General features: G+C 53.7%; 1 protein-coding gene across 5 annotated transcripts in view; it reads left to right on the top strand.

Moving 5' to 3' along the window:
• Nucleotides 1–26619, top strand: part of LOC121355170 (protocadherin gamma-B4-like) — a 42081-nt gene extending 15462 nt beyond the window's left edge. For 2 of the 5 annotated variants that reach the window (XM_041470411.1, XM_041470430.1), the window contains exons 2-4: nucleotides 7514–7572; nucleotides 20540–20628; nucleotides 24211–26619. In XM_041470411.1, coding sequence (XP_041326345.1) covers nucleotides 7514–7572; nucleotides 20540–20628; nucleotides 24211–24437 — 375 coding nt within the window. In that variant the 3' untranslated portion in view covers nucleotides 24438–26619. Of the gene's footprint in view, nucleotides 1–2588; nucleotides 5482–7510; nucleotides 7573–20539; nucleotides 20629–24210 lie in introns of those variants that run through there. The other 3 variants (XM_041470420.1, XM_041470403.1, XM_041470395.1) reach the window with 3 other exon arrangements.
• The last annotated feature ends 258 nt before the right edge of the window (nucleotides 26620–26877 follow it).

Genomic DNA, 26877 nt, shown 5'->3' with positions numbered 1-26877 from the left:
CCCCGGCGCCGAGGGCATCGCTCCCCGGCCGGCCACCCGGCAAGGATGCCGAGGGCAGGGCAGGCGCGCCGGTCCCTGGGGCTGCCGCGTGTCTTCTCCTTCTGTTTGTTCTTGCACAGCTCATCTGCTCAGATCCGATACAGCATCCCGGAGGAGCTCACACGGGGTGCCTTTGTGGGCAATATCGCCAAGGACCTGGGCACCGATGTGGCTAAACTGGCGGCAGCTAATCTGCAGGTACTGTCGGATTCGGATTCCCAGTACTTCTCTGTCAATGTGAACACCGGTGTTATTATGGTCAGCGAGAGGATAGACCGGGAGCAGCTCTGCGGGCAGAACCCACGCTGCTTCCTCCACTTGAAACTTGCCATCGAGAACCCGGTGGAGTTTTACCGTATTGAGGTGGAGATCCTGGACATCAATGACAACCCCCCGGAGTTCCCCAGCGATGAGGTTTCCTTGCGCATCTACGAGCTGGCGTCGCTGGGTGCCCGCTTCCCTATCCAGCCAGCCCAGGACCCTGACGTGGGCACCAACACCTTGCAGACCTATCACCTGAGTGCCAATGACAACTTCAACCTCAACGTGAAGGCCCGCACTGATGGTGGGAAGTTCCCTGAGCTGGTGCTGGAGCGGGCCCTGGACCGGGAATTCAGAGCTTTCCACTACCTGGTCCTGACTGCTGAAGATGGGGGCTCTCCCCCCCAGTCCAGCAAGATACGCATCACTATTCAGGTCCTGGATGCCAATGACAACCACCCGGTCTTTGACAGACCATCATACGGAGCGCGCTTGGTGGAGAACTCGCCGCTGGGCACCCTTGTGGTGAAGCTAAATGCCACGGATGTGGACGAAGGACCCAATGGAGACATCCGCTACTCCCTCAGTAGCCACAACTCAGCTGCCTTACGCCAGATCTTTGCCATTGATGAGCAAACTGGGGAGATTCGTGTCCAGGGCAACCTGGACTTTGAGGAGGCGACAGTGTATGAGATCGAAGTGGAGGCCAAGGACATGGGGTCACCCACGATGGAGGAGCACTGCAGCGTGGTGGTGGAAATCACAGATGTCAATGACAATGCCCCTGAGGTCATTCTCACCTCCTTCTCAAGCACCCTGAGCGAGGATGCACTGCCAGGCACAGTGGTGGCCGTGATACACGTCAGAGACAGGGACTCTGGCGAGCAGGGCAAGGTCCTGTGTCACGTGTCTCCAGATCTTCCCTTCCAGCTGCGTAAGGACTACGAGCACCAGTACTCGCTGCTCACCAGCACCCGCCTGGACCGGGAGCATGTTGCCTACTACAACGTCACCGTCTCTGCCTCGGACCTGGGCAATCCCCCCCTCTCCCGCCACACCATCTTGCCAATCACCCTGATAGATGTCAATGACAACGCTCCCCAGTTTGAGCAAGCGTCCTATGAAGTGCTCGTGGCAGAAAACAATCCAGTGGGCAGTGTGCTGGTTACAGTGTCTGCTGCTGACCCTGACTCGGAGCAGAATTCCCGCCTGTCCTACTCCATTCTGCGAGCTGGTGGGACAGATCCAGGCCTGGATCCTACTCGTTACCTCTCGATACATCCCACGAATGGGCAGGTCACCGCCAAATTCCCTTTTGACTATGAGCAAACCACCTATCTCCAGTTCCACGTGGAGGTCTCTGATGGTGGCTCCCCGGCCCTGAGGAACAGAACACTGGTTCATGTTTTTGTAGTGGACCAGAACGACAACGCCCCACAGGTGCATTTCCCCAGGGCTGGGGAGGACTCTGCTACTCAGTTCCGAATTTCCCCCTCCATCGTCCCTCCTGCCCTCATCACCAAGGTGGTGGCAATAGATGCGGACTCGGGGCGCAATGCCTGGCTATCCTACCACCTCGTGGAAGCCACAGACCTGGGGCTTTTCAGCGTGGCCCTGCGTTCCGGGGAGGTCCGGATCATGCGGGCTCTGCAGGAGACGGACGCCTCTGAGCACGAGCTGCTGGTGGTGGTCCGGGATGCCGGGGAGCCCCCGCTCTCCACAGCTGTCACACTGGTGGTGCTGGTGGAGGAGAAGGGTCCAGAGGCCCTGCAGGGCTCCGAGGCTCAGGCCACTGATGGTGGGGGCTTGCCCACTATTACGCTTTATCTGATTGTGTCCCTGGTGCTCATCTCCACCGTCTCGCTGGTGGCACTGGCAGCGCTGGGCATTCGGTGCCTCCGGCGGGGCTCTGCACCTGCCAACCAGGGCTGCTGCGTGGAGAGCGTGAACACGCTTCAGCCTCCTCCCAGCCACATCTTTGGGCACTTGCACTATGAGCCTAAGAAAGGGGACACTGTGATGGGCGTGCAGGTGACAGCAACGGCACCCCCCGCCCCTCGTTACCGCTCCTGCTTTTCGCCGGTCTCGGATATCAGCGAGTTCATGTTTGTGAAACCCTCCGCGGATCCCACCCTGTGCAGCGAGGTGAGCTCGGGGGTGTGGTCTCCAGCCTGAACACAGCCCCGGTGTTCGCGGGGCTCGGCACCGAACCGACCGGCTTTGGGGCGGGGGTGTCCGCCGGTGCCCGGTGCCAGCAGCCGGGCGGGGCGGAGCGGGTTCCCCGCTGCCGGGAGTCCCCGGCGCCCTCCCGGCGCTGCGGGGGCGGAGTGGCGGCAGCGGGGGAAGGGGAGGGCTACGCCGTGCGTATTTTGGGGAAGGCGGTGAGATGGAGAAGGGGAGGAGGAGGGAGAGAAAAAGGAGGAGGCGGAGGAGGAGGGGGCTGTGGAGAGACGTAAAACTGTCACTCGGTCCATCCCCTCCGCTCGCCGACTTTGTGTGTCTTTGCGTATCGAGAAGCGGTTCAGCCGGCCGGGCTGCGCTCGTCCCCTCCCCCGCCTCCTCCATCCCTCCCCGTCCGGCTCCGGCGGCTCCGGCGGCGGCTTCCTCCCTGCACAACCCGCTCGGACCCCCCCGGGGCGCAGGGGTTCCGGCTGCCGGGGCCGGCTGCGGGGGCGGGGAGGAGGGGGAGGCTGCGCGGAGCCGCCGCCGCTCCTCTCCGCGCTGCTCCGTTCGCACACCCGGCACGGGATGCTCGCGGGACGGAGTTTGCCATGGCAGCTCCCGCTGCTGCTCGCAGTCCTCTCCTGCCTGCCGGCTCCCAGCTGCGCCCAGCTCCACTACTCCGTGCCCGAGGATCGCGAGCCGGGCTTCTCTGTGGGCGACCTGGCCAAGGACTTAGGGGTGGAGGTGCGGAGCCTGGCCGCCCGCAACCTGCGCCTGGTGAGCGAGGGTGGGCAGCGGCACTTCCAGGTGGACCTGGCGGCAGGTGTGCTGCTCCTGGACAGCAGGCTGGACCGGGAGGCACTGTGTGGGCAGAGCCCCACGTGCTCTCTGCACCTCCAACTCGTCATGGAGAATCCCCTCCAGCTCCACCGTGTTGAGGTGGACGTCCTCGACGTGAACGACAACGCGCCCCAGTTCCCCAAGCCAGAGGTGGTGTTGGAGATCACTGAGGTAGCCAACCCTGGGACTCGGCTCCCCTTGGAAGTAGCAGAAGACCCAGATATGGGCTCCAACTCCATCTCCACCTACGAGCTCAGCCCCAGCAAGCATTTTGCCCTGAGCATCAACGTGAGAGGAGATGGTGTTAAAATGCCCGAGATCGTACTTGAAAAAGCACTGGATAGAGAGAAAGTGCCTGTTCATCATCTAACACTGACAGCCCTGGATGGAGGGAATCCCGTGAAATCTGGCACTGCCAGGGTTACCATCCATGTCTTGGATGCAAATGACAACCCTCCTGTCTGTGACCCACCCATATCCAAGGTACTTCTGGAGGAGAATGTACCAGTGGGCACTCTGGTCACCAAGCTGAATGTCACCGACCTGGATGAAGGTCCCAACGGGGATGTGGAATATTCTTTCAAAACCAGCAATAATGCACCTGGTAAATTCACCAAACTGTTTTCCTTAGATGCCCGTACAGGGGAGATCAGAACCAAAGCCCCTCTGGATTACGAGGAATCCAGTGCTTACGAGATTGCGGTTCGAGCCAGGGACAAGGGATCCCCAGCCATGGAAGGCCACTGTCACCTGCGAGTGGAATTAATTGATATCAACGATAACAGCCCAGAGATCGTGCTGACCTCTGTGTCCAGCCCGGTGCAGGAGGATGCAGCCCCAGGCACAGTGATTGCCCTCATTGGTGTGAAGGACAGCGATTCGGGTGACAACGGGCAGGTCCGTCTGCAGATAGCAAAAGAGCTCCCATTTAAACTAGTGTCATCTTTTAAAGAGCATTTCTCGCTGGTCACCAGTGGTCCCCTTGATCGGGAGAAGGCCAGTGGATACAACATCACAGTGAGGGCTGTGGATTCAGGGTCCCCCCAGAGGGCCACACAAAAAACCTTTTATCTCCGCATTGCTGACGTGAATGATAACGCACCGAATTTCTCCAGCCCTTTTGATACAGCTCATGTTCAGGAAAACTCCCTCCCTGGAACTTCTGTCTTTTCAGTGTCAGCATCAGATCCTGATGAGGGTAGCAATGCCAAGCTGTCTTACTCCATCCTGGACAATGGGATGCAGGATGCACCTATCTCAACCTACTTCCGAATCGATCAGGACAATGGCACCATCTACACCGTGCGAGCTCTGGATTACGAGCAGGACAAGGTGTTCCAGGTGCCTGTGGAGGTGAAGGATGCTGGGTCTCCTGCTCTGAGCAGCACTGCTGTGGTCCATGTGTTTGTCCTGGACGAGAATGACAATGCTCCCAACATTGTCTACCCATCTGTCCCCAAGGGCTCTGCCTTCCACCAAGCCATCCCGGCCTTGGCAGAGCCTGGCTATCTGGTAACTAAAATTGTAGCAGTTGATGCTGACAGTGGCCATAATGCCTGGCTGTCCTACCAGCTGCAGGAGTCTGCTGAGGCTTTGCCTTTCCAAGTGGAACGCCGCTCTGGAGAGATAAGGGTTGCACAGGCTCTCAGGGAGTCAGAAGATTCCCACAGGCTGGTGGTCGAAGTGAGGGACAATGGCACGCCATCCCTCTCGGCCTCCGTGGTAATAGTCATTTCTCCGGAGGAAAACAGTGTGCAGGACTTCTCCAAGTCCTTGGACCTCCCCCAGCCTTCTTCTGAGGATACCAACCTAACTCTTTACCTCATCATCTCCTTGGTGTCCATCTCCCTCGTGTCCTGTGTGATGTTCGGGCTGGCGGCTGCCCGGTGTCTCAAAGCTGGCAGTGCCAGCTGGACCTTTGCAGGTTGCTGCCGAGGGACTGGCCGCAAGCCCGCCTCCCATTTCCGAGGGCAGATGAAGCCAGATGGCTTCATCAAGTACCTGGACGTGGGAGGAGCGGGCTTGACCTCCCAGGCACAGAATTACACCTCTTGTTTCTCGCCCATGTCTGAGCAGAGCGATTTCCTCTTTGTAAAGCCCTTCAGCCATTCTAGCACTGCGGAGACTGTGGCTGCCTATGAGCAGGTGACCAGCACCTTAGCAAGTCCCTGCGATGGGGTAAGAGATGGCTGTTTCTTACTGTCCTCCCTGCTGAGTGAAACAGTTTGTCATATCCAGGCCACTTGGCTGTTCTGTCCGTCCTTCCTCCTGAGACAGTGGCCTTAGGGAACATGTGTCACTGTCATCTCCTGGGTGGTGGCAGGTGAAAGTTTTGGCTTGGCTTGGTGGAGGTGGGGGAAGGGGCTAAGCAGCGTTATAGAATCAAAGACTCTGTGTTTGTAGCAGTGGAGAGTTTCCCCTTGGCCCCACTCATACTTGTTTCTATTTAAAGTGATTCTTAGTGTGGTCAGGAACAGGTTTTCTGGGGGTTTAACTTCTTGGTTCTGTTTAACCCATTTCTGCTACATGGCACATGAGCTGTGGTGCGGAGGAGGTTATGTGAAAGAAAAGTCTGCCTGTGTTTCTTTTGCTCAGTTTTAGAGGTGCCTTGTAGAAATTTCTCATTTCTTTAACCCCAAGTGTTATTAATTACTAACTGTGCCTTGGCAAGGGATCGTTTTCCAGCTTGGTCATGTTGAGCGAGGAGCTGAATTCAGTATTCAGCACTAAAATACTGAAATGTCAGGAGTGACATTATTCACAAAGATCCTGGTGACCTTATGTGCCCTTGGGCTTGCAGAGGCTGAGGAGCGGCAAGCTTTGAAAACTTGAGCTGTTTGTACTCAGATGCCTAAATATAGATGTAGGTGACTGTGTTTAGCTGGAGCTTTTATAACTTTGGGATATAAAAAGTGAAGCAATTTTGTGTCACAAATGCCTGCCCTAAATTTGAAAATGGTAATTACAACAGGAATTCAAAATATGGAAGGGCTATTCAAAATATTGGGAAGGGCTTATCTAGTGCAGTATTGTGTGTCAGCGTGTGCAAAAATGCGTATCTGAAATCTGGAGGGCAAGTCTTTCAACAGCTTCATTTACATGCAGCATGGGGACCAGTGGGGCATCTATTTTAGGGGAGTAATTTATTCTAATATCTTCTTTCATGAGTATCATCAAAGCTGCAGAGAAATTAGTGAGAGCACATCTACTAAATAAAAATCTAGGTCAGCTCTACTCGTCTTCACTTTTCCTTAGTAATTGCATGTACAAGCAGAATAATCCTATAAAACTGATGTTTCACTGTGTATGGACTATGAACTGCTCCTTCCTAAAATAGCTGAGGGAAGCATTGTCCTTTCCAGGTAGTATGTCATCACCCTGGAGTTCATTAAGATGATCATGATTTTCGGAAGTGTGTGTGTTTTCCCGACAGAAACAGTTGTGCTATTTAGTGCTTTCTACAAAGGCATGATTCAAACAGGAATATACAAGCTTGCTCCATGTCCTTCCTTATTTACAAAATGTTCATTGTCTGGTTGTAAAATAACACTGGCAGAGAGTGATATGGGGGCTTATTAATGAGGTTACAAAGTGTGCTGCTGTGTCTGAAGGTTATTGTGTCTCCTAAACAAATAAGGCTTTTTCCTCTTGCTGTCGGAAGTTTATTCTTTTTTCTGTGGACAGAAAAATATTGTAGTGCTCCAAGGCCACAACAGCTAGGAAAAGTCATTCAAATACCATGCATGAAAGCAAGATCTCAGGCAGGCCTTTTTAAAGACAGAAAAAAGAGAGATTGGGAAGGTCTGTTACCATTTTACCTTAGAGTATTAAGAGCATCTTTCTCAGTATCAATTAACTCTGCCACCCCCTCACACCCGCTTCCTCCTCCAAGCTCATTACTGTGGTACCACTGCTCCTGCTGAATTCATGCCCTTATCAGTTTATTTCATGCTTCATTTCTTTCACAGCCTGGTTTCCTGAGCTGCTTTGGAAGATTATTCTCTGAACAGTTTTTGTCATGGTTTTTGTTATTCATGCTGCTTCAGAAATACTCAAGAAAGGGGGAGGGGGAGCTTTCTCTTTGTTCTAATTGATTTGCTTCACTTGGACAGAACATGCTGATATTCCAGACTGAAATAATCCAAGATCAGTTCACTTTCATTTTCAAAAGCAAGAATGGAGGTATTAAAACTCTTCCTTTTCTTTGCAGCAAGCTCAGCCTAACACAGATTGGCGCTTCTCTCAGACCCAGAGACCTGGAACAAGTGGGTAAGTGGCTCTTTCTTCATTTATCTGTGGGATGAAGGTTTCTTTTCTTGGTGTGCCACTTTCAGTGCTGGAAAGTCCATGAGTGGCAGCTCTGAGAGTGGGTGTCCCTGTCATTGATGGAGTCAGAAATAGGGCTGCTCCTGTGTCAGCTGTGCTTGGTGTGACAGCTGCTGTTGGCCGTGGTGTGGCTGGGTTTGGTGTCTGCACCTCAGGAACTGGAAGGAACTCCAGGTGAAGTCAGGAGATGGTTGGAGGAATGGACAATGGGTTTCACAGAGAAAGGCCTCTTTGCTAAAGTAGATTCTGAGCATGTAAATTCCTTCCTGAGTCAAAAATCTTAATTCCTCTCCCTTCACGGAAGCCACTGGAAATCACTCACTTTACCAATCATGGAGCCTTGAGCTCTGTGCTGCTGAGGTGTGCTCACAGAGCCACAGGATGGGTCAGGAGGAGGGAACCACAGAGCTTCACCTGGTCCCACCTCCCTGCTCAGCAGGGTCATCCCAGAGCACACAGCACAGGACTGTGTCCACACACTTCTGGAATATCCCCAGTGAGAGAGATTCCACCACCTCTCTGGGGTGTGTGTGAAGTCAGAAGAGAGGCCCCAGCAGCAGAGCAGAGACCTCCCAGCTGAGTAGCCTGCTCCTGACTGGGGCTCTCTCGCCTCTGGCCCACCAAGCTTGCTTGTCTTGGTGCACAGTGAGAGACCACTGACAGCAAAATGTTGTTCTTTGCCTCTCCCATCCTCTCTCCTAGTTCATAAGCAGGGATCCCCTTCAGAGGGTCAACTCCCTTGAAAGAGAGAACTTTAGCTGAATTCCACCTTTCTCTGTGAATACCCCAGCCAGAGGTTACTGTGTATGAGGAGACTGGCTCCAGGATAATGTATATGTGGAAAGATTATATCTTTTGGGGCATACCTGAGGGTTATGCTCTCTGAATAATCAGGAATAAATCTGGGTGATGTGCTTGCTCATCTGGCTGGCTCAGGCACTGTATCTCTGTGCTTTGCCATTCCTGGTGGCCACTTGGGCAGCTCCTGTGGAGTTTAAAATGGTGACATGGGAGTAGTGGGTGGTGGATTTTGGTGTCAGAGCTTGTAGTTAAACATCTGCAATTAAACAGCTGCTTGTGCCTGACTCTTTCCCTGGGTCTGGCTCAATAATATATCTTATCAGAAAATTAAGAGATTGCTATAGCCAACTTGTTGAAGTGATTAAACTTTGCTATTCCAGCTGATAAAGCTAAAATGGAGTGAGCATTTGATGTAATTAGATTAAGTGTTCATAGTAGAAGCTGGCCTTGGACTTTAAAGCAAAGCTGTAGCTGGAATGGTTTTCTCAGAGGTCTGTTGAGCTCCCCATCACTGACAATATTTTAATCAAGGAAAATCTTTCTAAGCATTTCCGCTCTAGTTCAAATGACAATTAACAAAGCCCTGTTAATGCAGAAGTGCACCACAGCTGCTGTAATTGTTTTGCTGTGAGAAGGCAGTAAATGAGCCCCATCAGAGCAGGCTCTGCTGCTCCCTCTTCTAGCATCATGCTGGGACTCTTCAGGGCAGAGAGCTGATGCAGCCCAGACCCCCTGAGCTCAGTAACAGAGACTTTCCTCAGGTCATGGGACAGTGACACTCAGCTCAGCTCCCAGCCCCTGCCTGGATCTCTTCACCAGCTCCATCGCCTTCCCAGTGCCTAAGAGAGCAGCAACTGTGGCGTGGGAAGAGAGAGGGCAAGAGGACAGGCAGCCTCAGAGTGTGTGTGGGGAGCTGAACGAGTGGGAAATGTTGGTTCTGGTGCATGAGCCACTGCTGAGGATCTGTGACCTGGGTGCCCAGGACAGCCCTGGAACAGCTGCTCTTCAATCAGAGAATGGTTTGGGTTGGAAGGGACCTTCAAGCTCATCTTTTTCCACCCCCTGCCATGGGTAAAGACACCTTCCTCTGGACCAGGTTGCTCTGAGCCCCATGTTGTGGCAGGGGGTCCCAGAGCATGGGCTGAACCCTGGCTTTGGAAAGAGATTTTGCTGAAGCACAGGCTGCTGCTGAAATAACTGGAAGAACTCAGTGGATTTTAATTCCTTCTGGTTTTCCCCACTTGCCTGTGTCCACATTTGCAACAAAACTGCTGTTGCAGATTCCCCCCCCCCCTCCCCGTTTCTTTCACCCTGTTTTAAGTTAAATGAAGGGGGATGTTTTTAATCCAAACCTGTGTAACACTATTAAAGGATGGAAATAGAAAATGCTCTCATATGTTCGGTGCCTAGCCCTGACATCTCCCTGGCGATCAAACAGGCAGATCCTGGAAAGCAGCCCACTCACCATTGTGCTGTTCCCATGCTCTTCCCAGAGTTTTGATGCCTGGTGTGTGAATTCCCCAGGCACTGCTTGGTAGTACAGGCATTAAAGAGGGGGCAAGTGCAGCTGCCTGAGCCCGGCTTGCTGTTCTCTCTGCTGTTAAACCCTGTACAAATGTGTCTCCTGCTGACAGGTGAAGCTCTGTAGCACCACGAGCTCTCTGAAGTGCAGGGCTCTGCTTGGTGCTAGGGGAGCACAGCCTGCCTTTCAGCTGAAAATCAAAAAAAGGGATGTGCTCTTAACTCTATTTGACCTAAATTAATTAACAATAAAGACACAGCAGCTTAGGCCAGGGGGTTGGATGGATCGTGGGGGGAGCCTGGCACTGACCCTAAGCCAGAAACAAGCTCAAACCCGTGTTGGGATTTCTGCCTTGCTGTCTCCATGGGAGCTGGGGAAGAAACAATCCTGTCTCTTCTCCACACAGCCCTGCCCATCACAACAAATCCCACATGTCTCTGGGCACCTGGAACCAGGCAGAGCAGGGGAAGCTCAATGAGGCAGGGACCAGCTCTTGATCTCTTACATCTCTGCTGCTCCAGGACAACAAAGGGAATCTGCTCTTTGTTCTGAAACATGGGAGAGCTCTGGTGCACATGCTCAGGAGAGAGGAGCTCAGACAATATGCTCTGAAAATGTGGTAGCGAGGCAGACCTGAGCAAAACAGAATTAATCTTGTTTGGGAGAAATAGGAGGATAGGATGATTAATTTAATAATGTTTGTGGTTTGTTTTTCTTAAAAAAAAACACACCCATGCTGTCGCTGGGCAAATGGAAATGAATTCAGACTGATTCCGAGCAGCAGATGCCATTCCTGGATAAATCAGATCAGTGGCTCTAGCAGAGATTACAGTGATGAGTTGGCCAAAGTGCAGTAGATGAATGGTCCAGCAGCATCTCAGGGTATCCCTGTGGGATCGTCACTGTGGGGTTTCCCTGTGGGAGGAGGCTGGTGGTGTAGGGGGGGAGAGTGGGGCTGGTACAAAGGACCCATCTTGTTGTTTTGGTTTGTTTTCGTTGTTGTTCCCTGCATGTTCATGGTGCTGCCTGACCCTGGCTGCTCTTTGTTTTAGGGTCTGTGTGATGATTTGTTCAGGAAAACACCTGGCTGGAGGCAGGATTTCCTTCCTGAAGGATGGGGAGGGCTCTGTGTTTCTCACAGGTGGACATGAGAGGGTGAGACAGGCCTGGGAGGCATCCTGTGGCAGCGCTGAGGACAGTTCTGGGCTGTGTGGGCAGGCTGGGAGGAGATGGCAGGCAGGAGACACCCCAGAGACAGCGCCAGGGGATCACAGGGAGGTGGGAAGCAGTGTGAGAATCCATGGCAACTCCAGGGGAGGGAGGAGCACAGCGTGTAGAGAAGATGCAGAGTTGCCATTTCACAGCCCCCTTCCATTTGTTTTCTCCAATCCTAAATCCCCCTTTGTTAATGCTTCCCAAAGCTGTTGCTAGCCAGGCTTCCCCTCCCCGGCTGAGCACAGCCAATGGTGATGTTCACTTCGCTTCAGTTGTTTATCAAACAGCATCACAGCTGCCCTGCCTGGCCCCAGCCATCATCCCCCACCACAAACGAGGGGCCGGGGGCTCACAGTGGAGGTGCTGCAGCAAGAGAGAGCCAGGAAGGAAAAGAGGGATTTTTTTTTGTTGTTGTTTTTCATTCTTTGTTTTGTTTTCATGCAAGAACTTCAAGAGTTGGGCTTGCAGGACTATCAACAGGCTGCCTGTGTGTGCAGGAGAGAGGAATAAAGAATAGTCCTGTAAGCTATCAGGGGAGTTCTTGTGGCTCAAAGCATGCAGGTGTTGCCAAGGCAAGGCTTGTGGTGTGTTTTTGGGGTGCATGACTGTACCAGGACAGTGTGCATGACTGTACCAGGACTGACCCCACGTGTGTGTCTGGGGGGAACATTCCGGAGCAGCTGGGGCCAGAGAGGGAACCACAGACATTCCTGGGCTTACCCAGCATGGGGGTGGACACCCAGCAGAAGGACAACTGGCCACAACTGCAGGCTTTGCCCACATCCTTCCTAAAAATAAATAAAGGCAGACCCAGGGGTGTCTGGGGCGTCTGGGGCTGTTGCAAACTCCGAGGAATTTACGCTGCGAGTTTGTGTTGTGTTGTAGAGCATCCAACAGCAGGTGCTGCAAAGCGCAGGGCACCAGTGGGGCTGTGCAGATAAACACTGATGGATTTGCCTTCTGCTCATTCATGGAAAACGTGGAGATGGGCACATGCCAGGCAGGGCTGCTGGACAGGCTGCAGCTTCTCACTGACAGGAGCACGAGGAGCAGCAGAGGGAAGTGCCCCTGCGAGGAGTTTAGGAAATAATTACAATCCTCACATTGCCATCCCAAACACGCCCCAGGGTTAAGCCAGCAGTGGTATTTGCTTTGCCAGGTGTGGTTCCACACATTCTGGGTGAATGACAAAGTTGTAACAGTCTCTGGGTTAAAATTCCTGCTTCTTCTGCCTGGGTTGTATTTGTTTGCCTGTTCGGTGTTCAGTAGTGATTCCTCCACACCTCCTGCAGCATGTGGAGTGTGGAGCTGCTCTCAGCTGCCTCCCCAAGGCCTGGGGAAGGTGTGAGTGGAGCCCTGCAGCCTGAAAAGTCACAGCAGACTCTGGAATACTATTTGAGGGCACTGCTTTGAAGGAACAGCCATAATCTAAGTGACAGTGTTCTCCTTAGAGTGAGAGCTGCTGTGCTTAATGTGGGCTGTGACTCTGAGTGCCAGAGGAGTTGTGCCAGTGAAGGAGCTCTGCTCTGAAGGGGAACTCCCCCTGCCAAATCCTTGGGGCTGAACAGCTCAAATCACCGACTTCTGCCACATCCTGGGGAACCTGGGAGAGAAGTTGTCTTTTTGGGGAGTATTTGGGGTGGTTGTTTGTGTCCAGTGCTGAAGCCCACACCAGTCCCAGCCTGTTTGTGTGGCTTTCACTCAGCAAGCACCTCTGATTGAACCACAGAAGTCCAGGAAGGGCCAGACTGTTTTATCTGCCAGGCTGACCTGGTGGGTTGTGGAACAGAAAAGATTGATGACAACTGGCTTAGAGGGGCTGGAGTCCAGGGCAGGGAACAGAGCTGGGAAGGGGCTGGGCTGCCTGTGTGTGCAGGAGAGAGGAATAAAGAATAGTCCTGTAAGCTATCAGGGGAGTTCTTGTGGCTCAAAGCATGCAGGTGTTGCCAAGGGAAGGCTTGTGGTGTGTTTTTGGGGTGCATGACTGTACCAGGACAGTGTGCATGACTGTACCAGGACTGACCCCACGTGTGTGTCTGGGGGGAACATTCCGGAGCAGGGCCTCAATTTGCACCAGGGCAGGTTAAGACTGGATATTGGGAAAATTTCTTCCCTGAAAGGGTAGTCAGGAGTAGGAACAGATACCAGGGCAGTGGTGGAGTCTCTGTGCCTGAGAGGATTTGAAAGTTGTGCAGATATGGCACCTGGGGCTTGGGTTAGTGCTGGAATTGTCAGTGCTGGGTTCATGGCTGGACTGATGATCTCAGAGGACTTTTCCATCCTAGCAATGCTGTGATTTAACTACTGGGGTTTCCTGTCAACCCTACAGACAAAACACTGCTTTTAAAGGACTCTGAGGCTGCTCAGAGCCTGGCTTTGCTCTGGGCGTGGGCTGCAGCCTTGGGGTGCAATTTTGGAGTGGATTTGGGCAGGCAGGAGTTTTTTTGATATTGGGAGCAGGACTTTTTCCTGTATAGCTCCTCTCCCTCCCCCTCTTCCTGCAGAGCTGATCTGATTTTGGGATTGGAAGCTGAAGGTTTTTGTAGAGATGTGTCCTGTCCCACCCCACCTCCCCTTCCAGAGTCAGGAGACCACAGAGCTGTCCTCTCTGCCACTGAGAGCACTCCTGCTTGCAGGGGCCACCCTTTTGGCTACTAACAGCCCAAATCTCAGCAGATTCAATATTTGGGCTTCTTTCTACATCATGGAGCCCTTTTAAACTATTTCCTTCCCTTATGAACCATTCTGGGCCAATAATCCCTTTATCTGCACTTGTCATGGCTCTTGAAGTCTGAACCCTCCAGATCCTGCCAAGTGGGACAAAAGCTGTAAAGTCTTTTGTGGAGAAAAGGAACTATCCAGGTGATGGGATGTGTTTCTCACTGTGGAGAGCCCCAAGAATATCAGGGGTTTCATCACTTGTTTTATGTATAGAAAAGCTATTTTAGGTAATTTAACAGGTGCTATGTGTCTTAGTTTAATTTTTCTCCCTCCATCTGCTTCCTGCACAGCTGAGCACGTGCCATGGCCGGCTGCAGAGATGGCTCTGAAAAACAGGCACAACAACCTTTCCAAAGAATTTCCCAAAATATCCTTCCTGGCATGTCTGGGACATGGATGGTGGCAGGATGGCCTGGGGGAAATAATTACTAGTCTGAGCTCTGTCTCCTTCAGGAGGGTTAGAAGAGTTCCAGGGAGAGGGGACGCTGCCCTGGCCCCATTTTAGGAACATTGTGGGCTTTTGTTCCGCCTTCATCCAGCAGAACAGCATCCCAGCAGCTCCACAGGCTGGAAGTAAAGGCTCCCCAGCGCTTTGGGAGGCTGGAAATGCTCCCCCACTCACAGTTCCTTGCTAACATTTTCATCTTTGCAAAGTCATGATCTTAAAGCTCCCTCCAGGCCTTGGAGCTGCGTTACAGAAGGGCCGGGAATGAGCCGAGGGGCCCTGGAGGAAGGGCGGGCAGCGTCCTCTGCCCGGGACCGGGAATTGTGGCACTTCTGGAGCTGATCCCGGCGTTTTGGGGGCTGGGGGAGGGTGGGGGCTGCGGGGTGCCGGCTTGGGAAGTAGGACAGAGGGATGCTCGCCCTGGGCTGTGTCCCCCGGCACAGGCAGTGTCCCCAGGCTCGGGGCTGTGTCCCCAGGCACAGGCAGTGTCCCCAGGCTCGGGGCTGTGTCCCCGCACGCCTGCAGCACAGCGGAGGCTCAGCAGCGGCAGGGACGGCTCCGCTCCCTCTCACTTGTCACTTTGCCAGCCGGGGAATGTTCGGGCTGAGATTTTCCTGCCGCTGCTGCCTCCGGCTGGAGCCGCGTGTGGGAGGCAGCGGGGGGATGGGGAGGAGACTGGGAGAGAGGGAAGAGAAGGGCAGGGGGATGGGGCAGGGGGACAGCCCGCAGCGAGCAGGGGCTGCTCGGGAATGGGAATGGAGGAATGGGCTTGGCGATAGCCCTGGCTCCGGGAGCTGCGTGGGGCGGGGAGGGCTGGGTGCTGCCCGAGGGGAAGGGGGAGCAGCATCCGGGGCTGCCGTGTCCATGGGAGCGAGAGGAGAAGAGGCCGGCAGGAGAAGTAAATCCCAGTCACAACTCCTTGCCTGGGAACAGCCAGGAGCACGGGCTGGGAGAGGGCACTGCCATAGGAGCCAGAAAGCCCCCAAAAGAGAGGAGAGAGGATGGCGAGGGTGTCCCGGGAAAATCCCCAGCCCGAGCACTGCCCACAGCCCTGCCAGGCACCTTGCGGTACCCTGGGGCACTGAGCTGCCCTCTCCATCCCCTGGGGCTCTGACAGCACTGCTCTGGCACGAATCAACTCTCCCAGTTTGTTGTGGCGCTGCTGTGACTCGTGTTTCCAGCTGCAGAGCAAGGAAAACAATTTTTCAGGAATCCATCGGGCGATTGTGCAAATAAATGTTTGCGAGGCCTTTGGCTGCCATGGCGATGAGCTCCATGGCAACCCCGCAAGGAAATGAATAATTCTGTGCTCGAAGTGGAATAATTTTGTGCTGGAAGTGGAAGATAAAAAGGGACCTGATGGCTGAGGGTGCTGCAAATTAGCTGATGAGCAAAGCACCCAAGTGCCCCCCGGTGTGGGTGCCTGTGGAAGCTCTTGGTAGTGGGGCAGTGTTGGGATGCAGATGGATGCAGTGGGGCTTTGGCAGGGCTGCCAGAAAAACCTTTTGTCTGGTTATTCCATGATTTCCATGCAGCCAGGTTTATTGAAGGCAGCTCCAGGGCGTGCAGAGGCTGTACCTGCCTCTCCTGACACAGCACCTGGCCTGTGCTCCGTGTCCACCATGCCCTGAGCCCCTGTAGATGCTGCACCCCCGGGTTTGTCTCAAATGTGGCTTTGATTCCTTCTCTCAGTTCTAGCTACGCTGGAAGCATTCCTGAAAATGAAAGCCAGCTCTTTTCTGAGCTTTGAAGTGTGGAGTAGAAGTGAACAGAGAGAAAAAAAAAATCTGTCCTATGGGGGATGGGTTTTTAGAAAAACACCCTATTGAATCAACAGCATTTGTATTAAAACCAGCCAGTCCCTGGACTATTTCCATAGGAACCAGCCCTCCCATTCCGGGCAGGCTCCCTGCAGCAGCATCCAAAGCTGTGGAGGGGTGGGTGGCAGTGGCAGGAGGGGCTCTGGGCTGTGCCCACCCCGGGCAGGGCAGCAGGGCAGGGAGGGCTGCTCATTGTTGAGTCAGTGATTCACAGCTGTGACTCACAGCCCCATCCTATAGCCGTGGAAGGCAGCCAGGTCTGGCCATCAGCTGTGTGCATTCTCTGCTGTGAGGAGTTATTTTTGGATGTTTTTAGATTACAGCCCTTGGGTTTTTTTTCTGTGCCTCTGAATTCTGGATGATTGCGCTGCAAGTAATTGAGACACTTGAATTTCCTGCTTAGAGAAGTGAGTTCAATGCCCTTTTTTTTTTTTTTTTTTTTTTTTTGCAATGCTAAGGCATTTCTAAAATAGCTTTTCTACGTGGCATCATGAGGAGCAGGCACACAGCTTTGGGGCTCTTTGTGCAAAATTCGGGAACACTGGGTGCAGTAAGGGTGAAAAAAGGGACATGGGGTGTCAGGTTGAACATGAATCACCAGTGCATCCTTGCTGTGGTGGAGACTGACTGGTTTTACTGGTGAGGTTGTAGCCAGCAGGACAAGAAGTTGCCCTCAATTCCCCTGTGGCACCCACAGATCCACACTTGGAGCACTGTTCCAAATTTTGGGCTCCTCACTGCAACAAAAGCAGGGCCATATGAGAGCCACCAAAATGATCTGTGCACTGGAGCCCAGGGCAGGGTGGGAGAGGCTGGGAGAGCTCCTTCTGCTTGGAAGGTGGCACCTAGGAGCACTGCAGAATCCTTAAGGACCCTTCCAACCCAAACCTTTCTAGGATTCTATGATTTGTGCCCCTCTTCCAGTCTGATTTTGTGATCCCACAGGGAATTAAGAGGAGGTAGGGCTTTGGGTGTCCCCCAAAGTGGAGGGGCTGGTGAGGCTCATGCCAGGAGTTCACGTGTTCATCCCTCCCTAAGAGCACAAGGAAGGAAAAGGGTCTGCAGTGCTGCCCATGCTGAGCTGGCTGGTGATGCTCAGTCCTCCTTCCCCGGGACACACAGCTCTAACCCAGAGCTCAGAACAGCCTGAGCAAGAGCCACATTTCTTGGTACAGCCACCCCCCTTGGGAGGGTTGGGCTGTGCCACTCAGACCCCTCCCAGGCTGCAGGGACTACCCAGACCCCTCATCCCTCCCTTTCCAAGCCATTCCTGGCCAGGTCTGGTGCCCAGTGGTGTCAGCTCTGCTGCCTGTGCCTGCATGCAGCCCTGGCCCAAGGCTGGGCAGCTCAGTGGGGTCAGGAGTCCTGGGGCAGGTGAATCTCCTGAACACAGGTGAGCCTTTCCTTCCGTGCATTCCCACTGCTGTAGGACACAGAGGCTTTGACAGGAGACAGGAGGAACATCTCTGCCTGAAGGAGGGGTGGAAGAGGAGGGAAGAGTCTTTTGGGAGGTGGAAAATGTGATGCTGGCACTGCCACATCAAAGAGGGAGTTGAACCCAAGCCTCTGATTTCAGGACAGAGTTCAAACCACCGGAATACTACATTTAAAGAAGAAAAAAAAACCAAACCAAAAAAACAAAAAACAAAACAGACAACCAAACAAAATGAATGTGATACTTTCTTGTGCTTTCTCTCCCCCATGTCTGGGTACCACCATCATGTTAGGGCAGCTCCTAGAAACAGGATCAGCAGCTGGGAGCCTCAGGGATGTTTCTGAGCAGCTTTCCTGAAACCCTGAAAAACCTGGGAACCTCATATTCCAACTGGGGTTGGGGCAGGAGCTGCTGGGGTTAACGGGTGGCTGAATGGGCTGTGGTTTGCAGTGGAGTTTAGGTTCCTAAGTCCTTTATTGGATCTAGCCCGGGGCTCTATTCCCAGCCCTGTTTGTGACATGAACAGGTCGCTGCAGCCCCAGGGCTGTCCCCGCCTTGTCCTGGCACGGCGCCCGGCGGGGCAGGGGACCCGCGGCCGAGGATCTCAGCACATCCATCACGGGGGAGTCAACTGGGAGGGGAGAACGCCTCACTTCTGGCTTTTGAAACCGTGCCACCACCCACGGCGTGCAGGAGGGCTGTAAATCGTGCCCAGGAGGCCCCGGGAGGCGCAGGCAACAGGGATTTCAGGATGCTGCCTGCAGGGTCGTGCCGGGGCAGCCGGTGCTCCACTGGTGCTTATTTGCATCCCCTAAAGATTAACTGGTGTGGGAGCAGCGCCCTGTGCCCGGCTGGGGATGGGTCAGGCACGGGATACAGAAGGGGAGGGACGGTCCTGTGGTCCTGGCTCGGGTCCTGCACATCTTTGGACAAGTTGCTTAAGACTAGATTTTGTGCAGAGCACCTGGGAGTGTCTGCACAGCATCCTTACAGACAGATATTGTGTTTCTAAGGTAGTTGGAACATATATTCAGAATTCCAGAATGGTTTGGGTTGGAAAGGACCTCACAGACCATCTTGTTCTACCCCCTGCAATGGGCAGGGACATGTCCCACTGTCCCAGGCTGCTCCAAGCTCCAATGCCCAGCCTGGCCTTGGACACTGTCAGGGATCCAGGGGCAGCCACAGCTGCTCTGGGCACCCTGTGCATGGGGCAGGATTTCACAGGGATGCTGAAAGCTCAGGTGCATTCAAGGCTTCTCTCCTTGCAGAGCTTTGATGCAGCTACGAGGTCACTGTGGCAGGTACAACCTTCAAGAACAGCGCCTGTGGGTCCATCCCAATTCCAAAATGCAAATATTGAGCCTGCTCTGTGTGTGAGGGTACAGGTGGAGGGGGCACTCAGGCAGAGGGATGCCCAGCAGGGCGTGAGGAGCCCATCTGGTGCCCAGCACGTGGCACTGAGCTGGCACCGGCCGTGCCCACGCTGGCATTTGCAGGGTGCTGAGTGCTCAGGCATGGGGCTGCCAGAGGGACACCCCAGAGCATGGCTGGGCAGGAATTCAGGGGCTGAGCAGGATGCTGAGATCTCAGCAGGGTTTCAGGATCTGAGCAGGGTTTTGGGGTCTGAGCAGTGTTGGGGTCTGAGCTGGGCATTGGGGTTTGAGCCGGGTTTTGGGGTCTGAGCAGGGTTTTGGGGTCTGAGCAATGTTGGGGCCTGAGCAGCGTTGGGGTCTGGCAGCTCCTGAGCTGGGAGCACAGTGGTGGGGGAGGCCTCCATGCCTTGTAGCCTGGTGGTTTGAACATTTTCCTGGGAAATGGGGTAAGGTTTCTTCATGGGAAGGGCTTTCCAACCCCACATCCTCCCCTATCTCACTTCAGCAGAGCTCCCAGGGTAGCCCTCATCCCAAGGGAGCCAAGGGATAAATCCTGGAATTCCTACAGTTGGAAAGGGCTGTGGGTGGTCAGAGCAGGGACTGGGAGAGGAGACAGTGGTGATCTGAGTGGTGGGGTCGTTTAGGGACAGAGCAGAGGGGACCCCAGGAAGCTGGTGAGATGTTTAGGAAGCGTGGAGGCTCTGGAGGGGCTCTGGGAGCACAGCCCTGAGCAGTGAGCGGTGGCTGAGCACAGCTGACACCTGGCAGACATGAAAGCCGGGCTTGTTAGCCTGCACACAGTGCTGATTGTAGCCTTGGCCACAAAACCTCCTCAGCCAAAGTCTGTCATCATCCCCGGAGTTCTCCCGGGCTGATCCGTGGTGCTCAGCATCCCCAGCAGCCAAGGGGAGCCAAGGCCCAGATGCTGCCTGCTCTCCTCTCCCTGCAGCTCCAGCCTCCCCAGGACTGAGCTTGGACTCTTTTCAGAGCAGATTCTGTGGTGCCAGGCAGCTGCTCTGTGATGACCTGAATTCCCAGCACACTGTGGGGTTTTCTCACCCTCCCTCACATGAATGAAGCTGCAGAATGGAGTTGTAACCTGAAAGAGCTTGGGAGGTGCATCCACTCAGCCTGCAGAAGGGCAGAGGACCTGGGCATACAAGGGTGGATATGCATCTCTGGGGCTTTAGGACTGCAGTTTTTGTGACATGACACTGTCATTTTGGCAGTGGATGACATTATATCCCATGGCAGGGGGTTGGAAATAGATCATCTTCATGTTCTCTTCTGACCCAAACCATTCTGTGATTCCATATTGGTGGGGTTTTGAGGAGATGAGATGCTTGGCTGTGGCCTCTGAAGGCAGCAGGAGTCAGGAAGGTGTTGCTGGATGCACCATCGAGTTCCCAAGTGCTTTTGGTGGTTATTCTTCAAGAGCCTGCTGAGGGATGGACACCTCTGAAAGGGTCTTGGCCCCTGAGTGCTGTTTATGGGAGGGTTTAAAGCATGCACTCATCCCTCACACTCCTCCTGACTGAAGTGGAGTAACTTATTGTTTGTTTTCTTTTCCCACAGCTCTCAGAATGGAGAGGAAGCTGGAGCCTGGCCCAACAACCAGTTTGACACGGAGATGCTCCAAGCCATGATCCTGGCTTCAGCCAATGGTTGGTGTCCATCAGCATGGGAAAACCCTGACTCCTGCTCTGGGGGGCCCCTCGGGTTCCTGCTGATAGATGAGATGCTGTGGGACTGATTCATCTGGGTTAGCTGGGCTGGCTGCAAAGGATCTGCCTCAACAGATCCCAAAGCTGGTGGAAAATTATTGATGTCCCTGCAGAGAGAGGGGTCAGGAGGGATCCAGGGGGAAAAGCATTGACGTTCCTACAGAGAGAGGGGTCAGGAAGGATCCAGGCAGAGGAGATACCTGGTTTCTGTAGACAGGGACACTTGTTCCACCCAAACTCTTTGCTTTGTACTGAAACAACTCCACCTGGCTGTGCTGGGGTTGTGTTACATGAAAGAGCCAGTCTGGAGATGATGTTTTATGGACTACTTGGTTCCAGAAAGTCACAGTAAATTAAACTTGCTGTGAGGTGAGGGGGAGGGAAGGCTGGAAGTTGTGTGTGGCTGGAGGCTGGACCACAGGAACCAGTGAATGCCTGACTCAGTATTCCCAACAAACTCCCCCAATCCACAAGGCTGTGCACAGGAGCTCCCCGAGCCCCTCTGCTGAGCCATGGGCCCACCAAGGTTTTCCCTACTGGCTGCTGCTGCCTCCTTGAGTTGTATTCCCAGGAGGGTGGTTTGGAGTCGTTTTGGGTTGGTTTGTTCTGGTTTATGGCTGTGAAGAAGCCTTGGGCAGGGAGGGATGTTCCCACGCAGCCACAGTCTCCATGGCTTTGTGTAAAACAAGGACAATTATCATTCTGTGCAGCACTATGGATAAAGAGCCTGGTTTTCATAGAGCCTTTATTTATAAATACCTTCAAGTCTTTCCCCCCTTGATTTAAAAATAGAAGCACAGCCATAAAACCCTGTGCAAAATGCTTAGGATGTTTCCTTTGAGCTGTTGGGAGGGAAGGAATCTGAGGGAGGAGGAATGGCTTTAGTGTTGCTTTCTTGGAAAGCTGCTGCAGCTGAACTTCGCTGCCCTGCAGACACCAGGAGACAGCTGCCGTGGCTGGGGAGGGGGACAAGGTCTGGGGCAAGGGAGTTGTTTACACTCAAGAGAAAGAAACAATGTGAAAATGTGTCTTTGCTCTGAAAAACGATCATGGAAAAACAGCCCTTGGGGTTGCATGTGGTTATCATCACCCAGTGTCTCCAGATCCGGTCTCCTTGCTGGTGAATAAAGCTGTTTTTCTGGCTGCTGCTCCAGCAATCCCCAGGATCAGAGCTAAGCGGGTCCCTTCCAGGTTAAGCAGCGCCTTTGGTGGAGCCCGGGGCTCTACTGCAGCAAATCTCCCCCAGTCCACAAGGCTGGAACTGTCCCGGCCTGTCCCCGGCTCCGGGCCGCCCCGGGGCTTGATGTCAGTCAAATCCCTGCTGCAGATAATGGCCTTCCCTTACCATCCTGTGCGGGCTCTTTCTGTGCTGGCTGTGTGCATGGGGACCCAGCACCAGTTTTTTCCTCCAGCACGGTGTTTTCGTGTCACCCTTGCTCCCTCTGTCCCCCATTTCTGCTCTCTCTTCAAGCCAATAGTGTTGATTGGAGCGGGCTTTGATTAGGGGCAGCGCTAATTGCCCATTAAGCTTTGTGCTACCCATCCCTGGGTGTGATTTCCTGGCCATTTAAATAATCCTTATCTTTCACTGTCACCCACTGAGCTCTGTTTGAGCTCCGGGGTGACAAGTGGCTCACACTATTGCCTTGGATGCATCCTTACCCTGGGCCAGGGGTTTTCCTTGGCTTCAGCAGGAGGCAGCGCTGGCCATGCCAGGCCAAGCCTGCACCATCCAGTCCTTTGAGGGTTAAATCCCTTCCCCAATGGTTCCACTACCATCGCAAGGCAGAGTATCTGAGGACCTGATTTTCCCCCAGGGCTGTGACCTTGCTGTAGGGTTCTGTCTCCCTTCCCAGCCATCCTTCCTCTGAATCTTCCCGCCTTGCAGCTGGGAACAATATGAAAAACCAGTGTTTGGAGCAATCTGGATGGGCAGAGGCAGCTGCTGGGACAGCCCAAGTAAACATGGATCCTCTTATCCAACTTCTCTCTGGCCCACAGAAGTCACTGTAAAACCTCTTCCACAGTAGTCCGCCTGTGAGAAGGTCCCTGCACATCTCCAGTCATCCCATCCCTTGGGGGTCATTTCTAACACCTCCATGGGTGTGGCCTTGGGTTGGTTACTAATGAAACAAGCTCCTTCTCAGGCGAGTGAGGATTAGCTATAAATGTCACTAATTACAGACACATCTCCCCAGGACATCTCACAAGGTCCTGTAAGCCCCGTTGGGTCTGGAACCCGTTTCATGGGAACTTTGGAAGAATTCTCCTGCGGGGAATGCTTCCAGAGCAGGAGGTGAAAGGCATTTCCCTGTTTGCACCCCACAGCCCTGCCCTGGGACACAATATCACGCTTGTTTTCAGCCTCGCTGTGTTTTCCTCCCTGCCCGCTCCAACAGAGCAGCTGCAACTTTTCAAACTGCAGTTGCTTCATCCTTCCGACCCCTGCAAAGGGAATGTGTACACAGCCATATTTCAGGGAATGGTGGGATGTGATCCAGCTTTTTGTCCAGCTTTCTGGCTGGCTTAGCCACCTCCATCTGCTTAGGGGAAAGCAGAGGCAGCACAGAGGCGTGCACAGAGCTGGTCTGGAGTGAGGAGAAACACGAGGGGACCCAGCCCACCACCTCTGCCTGTTCCTTTGTTCCCACAATCTCTCTGCCTCTGGAAGGAGGGAGCAGCACCCCTGGGCTCTGCCTTGGGCTCTCTGGGTGCCCTTGCTGGGTGTCCCCATCCTTCGGGAGGGCCTGGCCCCAGCCATGAGCAGGAGGCAGTTAAAGGCTGAGATGGGAGCCACAGCGTCTCAGACAAAGGCTGAATTTCAGCAAACCATGTCTGAGCAGGGCTGTTCAAGGATCCCCCCTGAGCCGTGCACAGGCAGCTGCACTGGAGCAGATCGTGCAGCAGCTCATGGCAACAGCATCACTCGAGCCCTGCCATCCCCCCTGCTCATTGCCCCCCTGCCTCCGTGCATCCCCCATCTCCATCTGGTCTCCAGCATCCAGCAGAGCCCCAGCATCCCGGGGGGCCCTGTGCCCCTCCCCACTCCTCGCTCCGTGCTGGAGCTTTGCATAGCGACAGGAATGAATTTGCCTTCCCCTCCCCCTGCTCCCAGATCTGGACCATCAGACACGCTCTGGCATTGATTTCGTTCGTGCTCGGCTTCCTAGAGCCATTTTGTGGTATTGCAGGGGAGGGGTTTTCTTTCTCATCTCCCGTGTCCTGCTCCCTGAATAAACCTGGCTGGAGAAAAATACCGCAGGCAGGGTTTTAGATACGGCGGAAAAATAAATAAATATTGAATTTCCTTTAATGCATCACTAATGGTGTGACTGCACAATATGTTTGTAATGGGCAGTTTCGGGGGGAGTTCTGTGCCAGGCTGCCCTGTGGGGAGCTGAAGGGTGATGTTGCTTTGGGTTTGACACCCAAAGATGGGGCTGCTGGGGCTCGGGGTGGGGGTCTCCAGCTGGCTTTAACATCCTGCCCTTCTCTTTCCCCCTTCCCCGGCGTTCCCCACAGAAGCTGCTGATGGTAACTCGACCCTGGGCGGCGGCAATGGCACGATGGGGCTGAGCGCTCGCTACGGCCCCCAGTTCACCCTGCAGCACGTCCCCGACTACCGGCAGAACGTCTACATCCCGGGCAGCAACGCCACCCTCACCAACGCCGCCGGCAAGCGCGACGCCAAGAACGCCGCCCCCGCCGGAGGCAACAAGAAGAAATCCGGGAAGAAGGAGAAGAAGTAGTGAAGAAGAAAAAGGAGACCTTAGAGCTACAGGGCAGCCGGCTCCAGCACTCCCCCAAAACCACAGCCCAGGCCGGAGGACGAATGTGAATTTTTTTTGTGGTGCAAAAGTAGGAAATGCTGCGAATGTATCTCGTCATCATCAGAGCTGAGAGCAGGGGCTCACTGCTCTCAGGTCTCATGATGAAAACCAATCCGGAATCTAAACCGAACGCAAACAAGTGCCCTGTGAATAATGTTTTATACAATCCCTCGGGTATTAGAATATGCAAGGGCAGAAGGTCTTTTGCCACGTCTTTGGATCCAATTTGCTCCCAGGCAGTCCAAGAAAGGCACAAGGCTTGTGCTCAGCTTTGCCCAGTGTAAATAATTTTAATGTGGATCTTTTAATTTATAGCCCTTCAGCTGTTTTTTGGAAAGGAAAAGGAAGTTCTTAGCTTAGAGCCCATGCTCCAGTTCTTTGCTGTTAAATTTTCCATTCGTAAAATTCACCCCCAGCCAATGATAGCGATGGATTTTGGAATTTGGAAGTTGGTAGGGAGTGCTTCAGTTCCTGCTTACCTGTCATCTGAAAAAAAAAAAAAAAAGTGTTTATATTGCATGAGTCAAAGGGAATATGGCAAAGCTGCATCCTAAGCATTTTTTAATTTTTTTTTTTAAGTGTAACCACTAATGGCCTGAAATATGATAAGGAAAAAGCCCTCCAGCTGTGTGAGAGTCAGGGAATTCCATGAGGAGCATGCCGAGGTGTGCGGCAGCTGCCCCGGCAGTTCTAGGGGTCTCCGAAGAGCAGACACATCTCAATCCTTCTTTGCAGTAAATATTTATATGTACAGTCGATGTTCTTATGGAATTAAGGCTAAGAGAGCCTCGCTCCCCCGCGGCCAGGCCTGGCCAGGTCCCTGCCCAGGGGACACGGGGACGACGCTTCACTGTCTGCACACGGTGTCTGCATGCACGTCCCTCACCTCACACCTGCACTAGCGCAGTAGCTCCACGGACCCGCACAGTCCTCGCATGCCCACGTGGTGTGAACGCGCCGGCAGCCGCCCGGGCTGCCCTGGGGAAGGGGTGGGAGGGGGTGGGATGGCTCAGGTGGGGTGGGGAAACTCATTATTGCTTCTAGTTCGGGCCCCAAAGGTTGTTTGGGGTGGTCGGGCGGTTCCGGGGGTCTCGCCCAAAGGGTGGATCCGCGGAGCTGCCGGTGCATGGCTTTGGTGCAGAGTTGGTGGCTGAGTAAGTGATGGTTGTTTCGGTGGCGTTTGGGGACCAGATCCAGACAAGGGACCCAAGAGCCGGGGGTGACGCTGCAAAATGGGGGGCAGTGATTGGGGGAGTGACACACGGGACCGTGCGGGGCCAGCCTGGAGGAGGAGGTGATGCTCCCGCTGGCTTTGGGCTTTGTACCTGCGGGGAGAATGGAAGGATGAGGATTAGAGTTTCTCCATGTGCTCATCACCAAAGCACCAGGCCAGCTTCCCATAGCAAAGCAGCTCTGAGCCCCCGGGAGAGGCAGCTTGGGGCTTTGTGTAGCCAGAGCCAGGAGAGGAGCTGTGGGGTGGCCCGGAAAGGGACACACCGAGTTTCCCAGGGGGGTGTGTGTTGTTTTTTTCCTTTTTTAATCACTAACACGTAACTCACCTGAGCAGATCCAGCCCTTTCAGCCAGGCTCTCCCCACCCCTGCCCCCTCCCCAAACCAGGGCAGCAGGAGCATCCTCCGTGTTTCATCGGGATCAAGCCACCTCCGTTGCTGGCTGCACTGGGAGCGGTTCCCACCCTGTCCCCTGCAGCTGCCACCTGCCCCCCTCCTAGAAATGCTGTAGCTGAATCGTAGTCTTTATATTTTCTTTTTAATCTGCAATCTGAGGTAGCGTAGTGAGTGTCGTGTATTTAGTGACGTGTTATTTTTAATTGCAGTAACTAACTTGTGGACATCAGTATTTTCAATTTTCTCTGTATCTTCTTTCCATGTGGTCTGTGCTCCGAGTGTGCGTGAAATGAAACACGTTTGCCCTTTCAATGTGTCTAATATTGAATTATACTTATATATTATATATATGCTTATATCCTTCTTATACCCATATAGACCAATGTCGATGTGTTACACGCAAGTTTTATACTCTAATATTTATATTGCTTTTTTTCTTTGGGAAAAAAAAATAATAAAATGGTTTCTTCTGAATGAATGGTATTTATTCTGGTGGGAGAAGGGAGGCACAGATGCGGTCTGGCCATCCCGGTGCTGCTGACAGGGGGTGGTTCAGCCCCTGCCTGGCTCCAGCAGTGGGGATGCTCTAGGGGCACCCTCAGTCTTGTGCCCCCAGGCCTGCTCTGGTGGCACCCCCATCCTCTGGTCACCCAGGCCTTTGAGTGGAGGGTGGCCTGGCTCTGGATCATGACTGAGGACATGATGGGGTCGGTAGCTACAGCCCCAAGAGGC

The sequence above is a fragment of the Pyrgilauda ruficollis genome, unplaced genomic scaffold (genome assembly GCF_017590135.1).
Source record: "Pyrgilauda ruficollis isolate IOZ18807 unplaced genomic scaffold, ASM1759013v1 scaffold105, whole genome shotgun sequence".
NCBI classification, from domain to species: domain Eukaryota; kingdom Metazoa; phylum Chordata; class Aves; order Passeriformes; family Passeridae; genus Pyrgilauda; species Pyrgilauda ruficollis.
The sequence above is the reverse complement of the archived record's forward strand: the minus strand, read 5'-3'. Positions and strand labels throughout refer to the sequence as shown.